This window comes from Rhea pennata, chromosome 13 (genome assembly GCF_028389875.1).
Source record: "Rhea pennata isolate bPtePen1 chromosome 13, bPtePen1.pri, whole genome shotgun sequence".
Taxonomy (NCBI): Eukaryota; Metazoa; Chordata; class Aves; order Rheiformes; family Rheidae; genus Rhea; species Rhea pennata.
In genome coordinates, this window is record NC_084675.1 from 360,302 (window position 1) to 373,008 (window position 12,707).

The 12,707-nt window shown below is 42.5% G+C and overlaps 1 protein-coding gene across 1 annotated transcript in view; it reads left to right on the forward strand.

Moving 5' to 3' along the window:
- The window catches only part of TSNAXIP1 (translin associated factor X interacting protein 1), a 38,684-nt gene that overhangs the window by 9,797 nt on the left and 16,180 nt on the right, over positions 1 to 12,707 (forward strand). The window contains exons 6-14 of the mRNA XM_062586832.1: positions 2,913 to 3,048; positions 3,816 to 3,985; positions 5,387 to 5,546; positions 5,817 to 5,947; positions 7,623 to 7,751; positions 9,310 to 9,471; positions 10,436 to 10,545; positions 11,300 to 11,423; positions 12,191 to 12,297. Of these exons, the coding sequence (XP_062442816.1) occupies positions 2,913 to 3,048; positions 3,816 to 3,985; positions 5,387 to 5,546; positions 5,817 to 5,947; positions 7,623 to 7,751; positions 9,310 to 9,471; positions 10,436 to 10,545; positions 11,300 to 11,423; positions 12,191 to 12,297 (1,229 nt within the window). The remainder of the gene's footprint in view (positions 1 to 2,912; positions 3,049 to 3,815; positions 3,986 to 5,386; positions 5,547 to 5,816; positions 5,948 to 7,622; positions 7,752 to 9,309; positions 9,472 to 10,435; positions 10,546 to 11,299; positions 11,424 to 12,190; positions 12,298 to 12,707) is intronic.

The following is a 12,707-nucleotide window of genomic DNA, read 5'->3' on the forward strand; positions in this document are numbered from 1 at the left end:
CTGGAGGTGGAGTTGCATTATATCTATAGGCAAGACTAGTTCAGTCTTTCCAATTTGAATTTTCAGTTAGTACAGTTCTCAAACAACTTCAGCTACTCGGGCTGAAATGATGCTACTATTAGCGAGCAACAAGAGCAGTGCTGTCTTAAGAGGTAGAATGAGCCAATTGCTGAGAGTAACTGCAGAACAGTCTCACAGCACCTGAGCAAGTGTTGATGACCATGTCCTCAGCCGTGGGCAGAGGGTATACAGGTGGAGGGGGAGATAAGGCTAGTCAGGACAATTAAGGACAATTAGTACTTTCAGGGCCCTGAATTAGCTATTATAGATAATTCAGAAGAATCATGGAAATGCTGGTTGGATGGAACACCTGGAATGTCCAGCCCAACCTCCCACATGAAGCAGTACTTTCACCTACAGGTTACCTGTTTCAGGTCAGCCATGAGCTTATCTGGTTGTTTTGAAATTCTCTGAGGCTGGTGATCCTCCACTTGCCTGGGCAGCCTGTCCCAGAGTTGTGCAACCCTCCTAGTGAAAAAGGCTTATATATCCTGGGCACTAGGAAGAGGCAGAAAGGCTTTGTCTCACATAGCAATTCTGCTGTACTCACAGATGTGATAACAGCATGAGGAATCTACCTGAATTTTTTTTCATCTACTATGTTTAGTTATGATATAGTGGTAAAGATGAAGAAGAACAAGCTTCAGCACAGACTGCGTAGGCTCCTTAATCATACAGCTAGCACTTGTTGAACATTAGAGGTTTTGATTTCACGAGATAGATCAAAGTGCTCAAAATATACCTTCCATTTGCAGTCCTAGATGTACACTCAGTTTCTCCTCTTGTTGGTATTCACAGGCCTTCCTGCGGCAGTCAAACAAGAGAAACTTCTCTTATAAGCAAGAAATTAGAATTATCCCAATTTAAATACTAGGCAACTGAGAAGCTGTGCAAAGTTTTGTTTTCCTTAACTGAGAATAGAGCCTAGAAGCCAAATTTTAGCCTGAGCTATTTAAATTTTGTAATCTGGGAGCTGAAGGAGGTTGAGAAGAATAATTCTGTTAAAAGTAGTATTCCATTTTTGAGGCAGCATTCAAATATTCTGTCATTTCTGGCACAGTTAGATATTCAACTGTTCCTTGGAAAGATCCATCCAAGTTGCTGACTTGTTTGTTGACAGCAGTGCTATGATGGTCTAAAGACGTAGGCGAAACAGCATTGCTCCAGACAGCTTATTTCTTTATGAGACAAACACATTTTCATCTTCCATAAGAAAATATTAAGAATTTTCCAAGGTAATAGTTGTATTCTGAGCAATAAGAAAAAGAATATCTTGATTCATTCTCTGTATAGCAGATGAGGCAGGCATCAGCAGTGACAGGATATGATCATATAATGAAAAGCACATTGTAGGAATGAACTAAGGTTTTACACATAATCCCAGTTTTTAGAGTTCCAGATTTCTGCTTTATTTTCATAGAATCACAGAATCATTAAGGTTGGAAGGGACCTCTGGAGATCATCTAGTCCAACCTCCATGCTCAAGCAGGGTCACCTAGAGCATGTTAGGCAGGGTTGCATCCAGGCGGGATTTGAATGTCTCAAGAGAAGGAGACTCCACAACCTCTCTGGCAACTTCTTCCACTGCTCTGTCACTCTCACAGTGAAGAAATTCCCCCTCACATTCAGGCAGAACTTCCTGTGGTTCAGCTTTTACCCATTGCCTCTTGTCCTGTCACATGGCACTACTGAAAAGAGTTTAGCCGCATCCCCTTGACACCTTCCCTTCAGGTACTTACACACATTCATAAGATCCCCCCTCAGGCTTCTCTTCCCCAGGCTAAACAGGCCCAGCTCTCGCAGCCTTTCCTCATAAGAGAGATGCTCCAGCCCTCTGATCATCTTCGTAGCCCTACACTGGACTCTCTCCAGTAGCTCCATGTCTCTCTTGTACTGGGGAGCCCAGAACTGGACACAGTACTCGAGATGAGGCCTCACCAGGGCTGAGTAGAGGGGCAGGATCACCTCCCTCGACCTGCTGGCAACCCTCTTGCTAATGCACCCCAGGAGATCATTGGCCTTCCTGGCCACAAGGGCACATTGCTGGCTCGTGGTCAACTTGTCATCCACCAGCACTCCCAGGTCCTTCCCTTTTCTTTGCAGCAGGTCAGCCCCCAGCCTGTGCTGTTGCCTAGGGTTATTCCTCCCTATGTGCAGGATTCTGCACTTGCCCTTGTTGAAGTTCAGGACATTACTCTCCACCCAACTCTCCAGCCTGTCCGGGTCTCTCCGAATGACAGCACAGCCTTCAGGTGTGTCAGCCACTCCTCCCAGTTTGGTATCATCAGTAAACTTGCTGAGGAAGCACTCTGTCCCTTTGTCCAGGAGGGGACACTGATTTTGCCACTAAATAATTTGAAGTACAATTGAAATTTAAAGTTACAAAAAATATTGAAAAATACAACACAAAGTCAATCCTGTGTTACTCTCCAAGATAATTCTCTGTCACCAGTTCCAGTGGAGTGCAGTGGTAAGAGAACCAACATTTTTTCTCCTGTGTCACCAACAACAGGGCAGAATATGTCACTGGAAGGTTTTCTAGATATGAGCTTACAACAGAGAAACGGTGAAACTTAGGACTGTATATAATTGATATCTTGAAGACTAAACAGTCAAATGGAGCTCCCTTCCACACACTCACTCTTGAGTTTGAACACTTTTGTCATATTCCCTTCCAGCCCATCGTTCTCTACAGTGTTATCTCTTGCCCACTCTCCTGCTCCAGTGCTTTCCACTTTGTTTCCCTTATAACATTCTCTACTCTTCAGTTTCTGCTCTATTCTCATCAAGCTAGTCCAAAAGTTCCCACTGATTCTATGCTCCTGATCAGTTCGAACCTCTGTTTGCTGCAGGTGGAGCATCTGCAAAAGAGCTTGACTGAGGAGTACCTTCACTATATCAATGAGTACCATGCCCGCAAACTGCTTCTAGCAAACATGAATGAAATGCAAAACGAACAGTTGGGTCTGACACTTCACCAAGTCCAAGGTAGAGAAAGTGGATCACTGAAGGAACCCATCCTGCTCAAATATCAAGATAAAGATCTATGTATGCAGCATTGCAGGAAAAAACATAAGAATATCTCTGAAATATCTTCAGAGATACTTTGACTCTTAAAACGAATTAGACAGACTCATGGACAAAATGTGCCTAAATATTTTCTAAAGAGAGTGGGAAGAAATGTACCTACTAATAGTTTGCTCTGATTCAGTAAGTCATGGCTGGTATTCTTGTACTCTGTTGCTTAGCACAACACTTGAGAGTCTTACCCAGCCACAGCCAGCAGTTTTGCACCTGTCTGCAAGAATGGACAATCTGCTGAGATCCAATTGTCACAAATATCTGTATTTAAGGAATTTACTGGCATTTGTGGCATGAGGATTTGTCGTGGTGGTGGGGAGCCTTTCAGTAAATACACTCTCTTGATCCACAATCTAGATTCACGCACCCACCATGCTTCTGCTCTGCATTTACTGGCTGTAGCCTTTGCATCCACATAAGGGCTCACCCCTCCTTTGCTCCTTTCCATTATTCAAAATGAAGATTGGGTCTTTGAAGATGCATGTGTGGATGGGAGAGGAGGCAGTGGGTTTGAATGTGCTGCTGCAATATAATTCAAGACTTACAGTATGCCTGTTCAGCTCCTGCAGTCATTTTGTAGGTTATAGGATCTAATAAATGATCAATAAATGATATAGAAAACTACGTATGTAATTTTACTGTCATGAACTTCCATTAATGACTGTTGTTTAAAGATGTCAAGAATGAAGATGTGGTGAAGTTATCTTTGGCATTAAAGATAGCTCGGCAGGACCTCACAAAAGCCCAGGTGGAACTAAACAAAATGATAGCAGACTATGGAGATGTTGTGCCCAGGAGAGACTTTGAATCACTGGAGAAAAAATATTCTGATTTACTTCAGGAGGTGAGTGTAAGCTCCTAATTTTAATGCTATACCACATAGATGCAAACATAATGTGATACTTCAGTATTCAGGTTGGGACAAGGACTCAGTCAATCCAGAACTCCCATAGTGGCATTTCTTTATTCCTTTTTACCTGAAAGAAATGAAAAGCCACTGTATAGAGTCTTCTAAACTCCCAAAGTTTTGGAATTGTAGACTACCTAAACACTCACAATTAGTATATCATCACTTATCATCAGTTTTAATTGAATTAACACCATACAAGCAATATTGGCCCACAAACCACCAACAGCCCACAAACTACAGCTCTAAGTTATCATGTACATAATTCAATGAACTAGGTGCATCTCACATATATCACACAGTTTTCTCCAAACCATGGCTAACTGAAAACAGCACTGAGCTAGGCTACTAGTGCATATCTACCTATTTGGGTCTTTTGCCTTTTCCACTAATATTAAATAGCTTCTTCAGCCAACCAGCAACTCCAGGTTCATCAACCCAGCATAGGCTTAGAGGGCTGATCAATATGTTTTCCCACTATGATAGAACAGATAAAATGTAGGTTCCCTATGTTGTATGTGTTTGCTGCCTTTTCAGAATAAACATTTGATGCCTGGCTTATGCTGGAGATACATAGGAACAATAGCCTGTCACATACAGGACACACACCAGCAGCTAGGATGGCATCTGATTCCAACTTGCCCAGCAGTGGTAGAGCAGCAGCCATACAACCTGATCTCTAGAAGAGGGATGAGAAAGAGAACACACTGAATCCCATCACATAGTTCACAATCGTAATGGACCTGAACTTCCAGTGTAGCAAAAAAAGTACCAGGTGTCTTTGTGTTTCAGAAAGATTATAGTGGTTTGTTTAAGATACATTTGGGTCATCGACAGCTCCATTCTAGCCCTCACCATTAACACAGCTTGATCCAGTGTCCATGTCCCTACATCCTAGCAAATAAATGCAAGGACAGTCCTCCAATCCCAGATTAGAGCAGTGTTTACCTCTGGAGCATGATATACCTTTCTGCTGGTAGCAAAAATAAATCGTATGAAAAAAAAACTCTTTCTAAGTAAAGAACAGTCGATCTGAAGGGGATGAGTACAAAAATTTCTAGAAACCTATGTTTTGCCAGCTACTTCCTAATGGATTAAGATCTGTTTTTTAAACACAAAAATGGATATAGAATTGTCATTGACATATTTATCAGAAGTTTTTGTAAGTAGTAAAAGTAAAAATTAGCAAATAATTTATTTTTTCTTCTCATCTAAAGGCAATTAGCCAGGGACAGCTCTTCATTAGTCCTTAAACTGCTCACCTGAGCTGTCTGACAACAGAAAAAGGCTGTGTTACTGTAATGAGTTTATTATCATCCTGCTTTCTTCATGCTTTAGATGAAAACCCAGCAGAAAGATTTTGATCAGCTCCATCAGGAATATGACATGCTTCTGGAAATCCACAGAGAGACTACAGAAGAGCGAGACAATGTCTTCATTGAACTCCAAGAAGTTAAGCGCAGTTGCACGCCACGGCCGAACTGGGCAAAGTGTTCAGGTGCCATCTTTCTTTAACAGTGATTTTCACACTCCACTTTTGTGCATTTCTTACCGGGAATATCCCATTTCCTCATAGGCTTTTAGGGAAGAAGTGGTCTGAGAGATAGGAGGTTTAAGGGTACACCATTTTGCCTAATACATCTTAGGAGATGAACTACATGTCTAGAGATGTGCATTTGTTGTAAAGCTCCTAATGAATTCACACAAAACCACTATGCATGAGCATGTTCTCTTTTTCTAGTAGCTCAGTGTCTTTCTGCTATTGCAGAAGTGGTTCCTGGTGGAGCTGACCGGTGGAGCTCTCTGGCTGAGGGGAAAACCAGTGATCAGCTAGTGGATATGCTTCTGGAAGAAATAGGAACAGGAGTACTGAAAGACAGAGATGTCTTCCTCGGATGGGTATGTGCAAGCTTTCTTCTCTGTTCATTTTTATTAAGATTAATTGGTAATAAATGCCCATTAGCAGGGTAGGAGAATATGCTGCTTCATGGCTGGACTTGGTGTCTTCAGTGTTTACCTTCCCATTAATAAAATCAATGAAAGCTTTAAGCTAAGGAAACTCAAGTGCTGTAGAAGAGCAGAAACTGAGAATGAGCATACCTGAAGATCCAGCTGAAGGAACCTCACTTCATAGTGACATTACATAAGTCATCAAACATGTAAGTAATATTAATAGGCTAAATTCCTTTAATAATGCTTCACAATATGGCGAGTCATTTTAACATCTTGCTGCTGCTGAAAGATCTTATCTTTTGTCTCCTGTTCCCAACTATGTTTTCTGTGCTGTACATGCTTCTGGCTCCGCTGCCAGGGAAGCAGACTCTACTTGCTGGTCCAGCAAAGTAGTATTCATTTTTTTCCCCAGGTTAGCTTTTTGAGTTAGTGAATGGACCTGCTTAGAGTAAGTAGCAAGAGTACACAGTAGGGAATGACTCCTTTTGATGGCATCAGGGAGTTAATTCAGTTCACACTGCCCCATTGCATTCTCAGCATGCAGGAGGATCAGGAAAGGATACAGAAACCAGAAAATGTTTCAAGGGTTCTTGATATACTACCAAACAAAACTAAATCCAAACTTTTTTTCCTCATGGACAGAGTAGCATTTCCTTGCTCCTTCCAAGCTCTCTTCCTCAGTCTTTTCAGAAGTTAAACTGTTTTACCTTGCCATTACTGAAAAATCTTTTGAAGGCCTATCTTTCTTTTTCCATTTTTGCTGGGCAGAGCATCACCTACAGTCCCATTTTGTCTAAGGGCAAGGTCTACCAGCTCATTGTCACTAAGAGAAGAACCCCCTTCCCCTCCAGAGCTAGAGTCCCAGCCCTTCCTCACAGCTCCTCTGATCACCAGTACATCTATTCAACTTCTTAGGCAAAAAAGAAAACACTTCTGTTTTTCTATATTTCCTGGAGCTGTAGCAAGCTGGGTTGGCTCATGAAGGGCACAGTGCAGGGGAAACAGAGCTTTTTTGTCTCAGCAAGAACAAGCCAAGCAGTAGCATATCTTCATGTTATGCTTCAGCTTGCAGGACTTGCATGAAAACTGTTCAATGCACTAAAAAAAGCTGTATCTTCACATGTTTCAGTAGAGGTCCTGGCACTAACCTCACTATATTTGGCTCCCAACAGGTTAGCTTCATTGCACATACCCCTCATCTGAAAGGGCTCCGTGTTGTACTTTTTACACAGAGTTTTAAGACTAGTTCCACTGTAATAAAGTATGTAATAAAAAAGTTATTCATTGCAAATATATTACACTAGTGACCAAAAATGTTAACAGCTGCCTGGACACAACAGGACACAACCAAAATGTCACTAATGACAGAAGGTTTGAGTAGTGTTTCTGTGGGGAATGGGCAATGTGATAAAATGGGCCCCAGCTTAAGCAGGTCCACCCTGGAGCAGTTGAGACACACTGCAGAGATGTTAGCAGAAGTCTGTCTTATAGTGCTGAGAATGAGATCCACACAAAAGACCCTTTTTATGGCTTTAGATGCTAAGAACATGGCCTTGGTATTTCATCATTGCCAGTGAGATGAATGCCTTATCTCTATCTCTGTTTCTGTTTTGTTGCTTAGGGCAAAGGTGATAATGTTCCTGTGTACCTGAGGTATGAAGGTGAAGTCAAGAATAAAAAGCTGAGTAAGAAAGATGTGGTGACTATCCTAAAGGATGTCTGGAGAGAGAAAATTGCACTAGAACGGCAGGTTTGTTTTATTTTCCTTTTTTGCAAACAGCATTTGCTATCATAGCCCAGATGGAATAGCTTGGGCAGATAGCGTCTCACCCATGTCCTGCCTAGTGTTTCATCTGGATTGAGCCACATAAAACATTATAAGAACAAATGGCCTGAACTGGCAATAACCCTGTGCCTGCCACAGCTCCCCAGGGAATAGATTCATGAATTACAACAGCACCACATGGATAGCCAGAGTAGCTCCATCCCAGTTCTATGGAGTTTATTCTCCAGCTTCTGCTCTGGGGATAGCTGAGTGTTTATGGAATAGCTGCTGTCTAGACACAACTACAACTTGGGAGACATTCAGGAAACCAGTATTAATGCTGGTTTCTTTGATGCACAAGCCTGTAAACTGCAGTGGTCCAACATCAGTTGCATAAACAGTGGAGCTGTCCCTGAAGAAAGCTGCATGAGTCAGGGAGCCCAAGGGAGGAAGTACAGTCACTCTGAAGTAAATCAGCTGTGCTCATGACTCTTAAGTCCTTAGCTACACCTGACTGCTGCTATTCTAGGCTATGATGGTGTTTTGTAGATCAGGACACCACCATGGCTATGCAGATCTCTGCTCTTAAGTAAGAGGAAACTTGGCAACATCTGTGCAGCCAAAGCATGTCCAGGGTTTCTTGCTGTGTTGATTTCAACCCAGGCCAGGTTCTCTGCACAGTCAGCTGTTAACCTCTATAGCATTTGTGCCAATGCAAAGGAGGAATAGGTGAGATGCAGGACAAATGAATGTCCAGGGACAGAAAAATCACTTAAATTGATAAAGGAAAAAGTGTAAAAGTGCTTATCCTTGTTACAGAAAAACAGGGTTCTCCTTCTTTGTCCAGAGTGGGTTAGGAGTGAGAACTGAAGGCTGAAAGGGTGAGGTGTATGTTCTCTACCAAGGCAGACATTATGGGTTGCCTGTCTGGGCAGATACAAGAATCAGCAACAGAAGAAAAGTAGCCATTTAACTGTTCCATGTTAGAGATACGTATATCATCCCCCCAGATCTTTGGCAAGCCTGTTTACTGTGCCTCAGTCGTATGAGAGCAACCTTCAGAGAGGCAGTGTTATGTTACAGATTTCTTCTCTTGAGCTAGGAGCCTAAAAACATCTCTAAGATCACCCATAAACACCTTAATGTTTTCTATGGCAGCTTTTTACTTTTAGCTCAGTTTCCTGGGGAAATAAGGTTGATGCACTCATTATTTGGCTCTAATTTTCAACAATAACTGCTTCCCATTCTGAACCCATGAGCTCAAATCAGCTAAATCTGACCAGGGCCTCAAAGGTAGCAAGTCCCTATAAATTTTACAAAAATAGGCAGGAGAAGAGCAATTTTGTCAGTAGTCTCAGTAACAGAAGAGCTTCAGCATGAACTTACCTGTCTAGATTATAGAGAACAAATATGCCGTCAGCACTAGCACTGTGTTAGCAGAGATCCCAGTAAGACACACATCCATTTAAAAACAACTGGAATCAGACTGGCAGATTTGATTAAGCTCTGCTGCTTATGGGAGTTAATCATTTGTTATCCACAGACAGGGAAGCGAACCAGTCTCCCTGAGTTCTTTCTAAGCTACCTCCAGAAGAAGCATGGAGATGCTGCTGCCATGGAATGGTCTTACACCATGTATGAAAACATGCGACTCTATCAATCAAACCATGTCATGAGTTCATTCTATGACATACTCACTGGGAAGGTAGGCAACCCCCAACCCAGGGCCATGCTTCTGCCCAGACATCTCTCTTGTGATAAACAAAAGGCAAGGGAAGCATTCCTCTGCAAAGTAGCTCCGCCTTCCATTCCCACACCCTGCAACCTGCACCCGCTGGTGAGAACAGAAGTAAACATGGAGGCATACTAGAGAGATGAGAATCATGTTTATGCAAGACATGGCAGGGCTATTGCTACTTCCAGTAGAGGTAGTAGAAAAACTCCTTTCTTTGAGATACTTTCATCACATCATATCTACCCTCTCCAGTGTGTGTTTGCAATGCTTATACACACACCTATTTTTCTCAGTAGGTCTTTTCTTAAATCACTCGTTATTTGTCCTTATGCAGTTTATGTGAAGATCAAGATACTATCTCTGAAATGCAGCATTGTGCTGGAGAGCTCAAGCTTGCCACATCTCTCCATCACGCAGACAAGTAGCCTTAGGTTCTCTTCTGGTGCTGCAGCTGCTTCTCTCATCATATGGAAACCTTATACTGGCCCTATTTTGCTTGAAAGTGGAAGCATGGCATGGATGTGGATCCATCAGGCAGAGGGGGCTGCCATCATTCGGAGGGATCTAGAGTGCCATCTGAGGGTTTAAGAGCTGCCCCCAGAGATGTTTAAGAGCTTGTCCCTGGGGCGAGCCCCTGCCCTAGGCCCCTGACACATCTGCAGGGCCATTCTAGCCATCTGCCTCAGAGCTCCTGCCTGTGATAACACATGACCTGCTTTGGAACGAGTTTTTCAACACAGAATGATTGTAAACAGCTGCCCTGCAAGCCACTCTGTTGCTTGCTTCATTATTTGTAGGTAACTACAAGCAGCTGAGGTAAAGGTTGATGTAAAAGGGAGCACAGTCCTTTTGCATTTTCGATTCCCTCCTGAGGGTAGTCCCAGTGATAACAGATGGGGTATTTACTAACCTGTGAACCTTCTCTGTTTCACAGGTAGGTGAAGAACAGTACCATGGCCAGAATCAGCTGATTTCCAATCTGCAAAAGGAGCTGGCTGCCTGTGATAGCTCAGACATGGGATCCCTGACCAGTGAGCAGTTCAGGCAAGAGGCCAACTGTTGCCTGCTGAGTTCTGTCTGTTTGTGGCATGCGTTGTATGTTTTGATATGCTGAATCTGTCTGCCTTGCTCACCTGCCAGCACAGCTGGGGAGCATTCTCTCTCTCTTTCAGAGTTAAATTCCTGTGAGGACAGCCATATGTGGCTGGCTTCTCTAACTGAGGAGATATGGGACCCCATGCAGTGCTCCCATGAACTCTTGTGATAGGATATAAAGCATTTCTGTGAATTCTGCTAGAGATGCAAGATTTGTCATTCTTCTTCCAGTTAATCAGCTGTGCTTTCAAGTTTGATACTCAGTGATAGCTAAATGCAGCATTTTGGGGGCCATGGTACAGAAGAGATGCAGCCATTTTTAGCCCTTCAGCTGGGAACACATCACTGGCACAGACATATTAGCCAATCTGGTCTAGGTTGCCAGGTAATCAGTATTCACAATTGCATTGAGTTTTTTTTTTTTTTTTTTTTTTCCCAAATGGTTCAGCATCCAATATATCCCTAAGGCCGGAGTTCTGGTGAAAACTTTACCCCTGTTTCAGTATTTGGTAGGTGCATGCACTTCTTGAAATGCTTTTATCTATGAAAGGAATAACTTTTTGAAGATTTGGGCCTTGGAATACAGGCACACATATGTGACCTCTGATAGCCTAAAACACTACCAGGCATATTGGCATGCATTATCCATGTGCATACTGTAACAGCATGCAAATCTATGTCTGTTCTACCTGTCTCCATACAGCATGGCTCTGAGGGAATTTTTTCCCCTAAAAAGGAATGATTCAATCCAAGAACTAGTTGATGCAAGCAGAAACAAGCTAGACAGTGCTGAAGACCTCATCAACTACAGATCCTTATTCAATGAAGTAAGTTATTTCTTAAATTTCTCTTTTGACTCAGACAGTAAGCAAATAGATTCCAAGATTATCAGATTAAAATATCTGCATCCATCAGCACAGGCTCTAACATCTGAAGGCCATCTGCAGACAATGGCAATGCAAGCTTGTTCCTTTCCAGTGATAGGAAAAGTTTTTCCCTATTCCTTCTCTTTATTTGAACTTTACATTTGGAAAAAAGTATCACAAGCATCTCTCCAAAGGCTTGCATGGACTATTGATGCATTTACTTTTTTTTTTTTTTTTTTTTTTTTTTGCTCCTATATTTTAGCACATTGACTCCAAATTTGGACTCAAAGTTAAATAATTATCAACCCTGTCCTAGCATTATCACTAAACAGAATTATTTAGAAGGCTTAGGGAAATATGGTAGCTGTATGAGTGACAGTACAGCAGTAGCAGCTGACAGCTGTTGTAGTTTACCATCTTTCGCCTCTGTGGATATGGGAGGTGATGCTTCACCCTGCTTTAGGAGAGGCAATGTTTGGAGAAACTCTGCTGAAATGACCTGTGTATTCAGTGCTGTGGCCAAAGGAGCAATGCACTTTATTCTACAGAACTCTTACCACATTAAAGGGAATTTCTTTCCAGGAGAAGGCAGAGAGGATGTTCCCCCTCCAGTCCAAGGCAGCATTTCTAGGATAGCTAAGTTATTTGAATATACGTTGGTGAATGGCTCCTACCCAGACAGGCTGGAACACGGCATTCAATGCTAATTGGCCTGTAATCACTTCTAGGATGAAGAAGGAAATGCTGAACCTTTCATTGCAATGATTAGGAACCAGTATGTGAATGAGAAGCAGGAGTATCTGAGAGCGCTGAAAAGCAAGCTGGGAGATTTGATGTAAGTATGAAGTAAAAGGGCTGAGCCTCATTACACATAAGGATCACATTGGACCTTTTACTCAGTCAAAATATTTTTCAGAAGATGAGCCTTCCTCTGTTTTAGCAGCTAAGTGGCATTCACAGCTTTCCTCAGCCTAGCTCAGTCCTTTAGTGGCTGCTCCAAGTCTGTGAGGGACATTACCTGTACAGGTGGCAGGGATCACTGGAGGTTACTGTAACTCATTCATGGTGTTGGAAAGCTGCACCAGACTTGCACAGACTGCTGCATCACATCTTCAGTTACCTCTGCCAGCATCCCTGTCCAGAGACTAGGCTTCCACATGGAAGACCCCTAGATCTGAGGGGCTGCAGCTATTACCACAGTACACTTATATTCTGTTATTTTACTAGCCTGAACAAGGAGAGAAG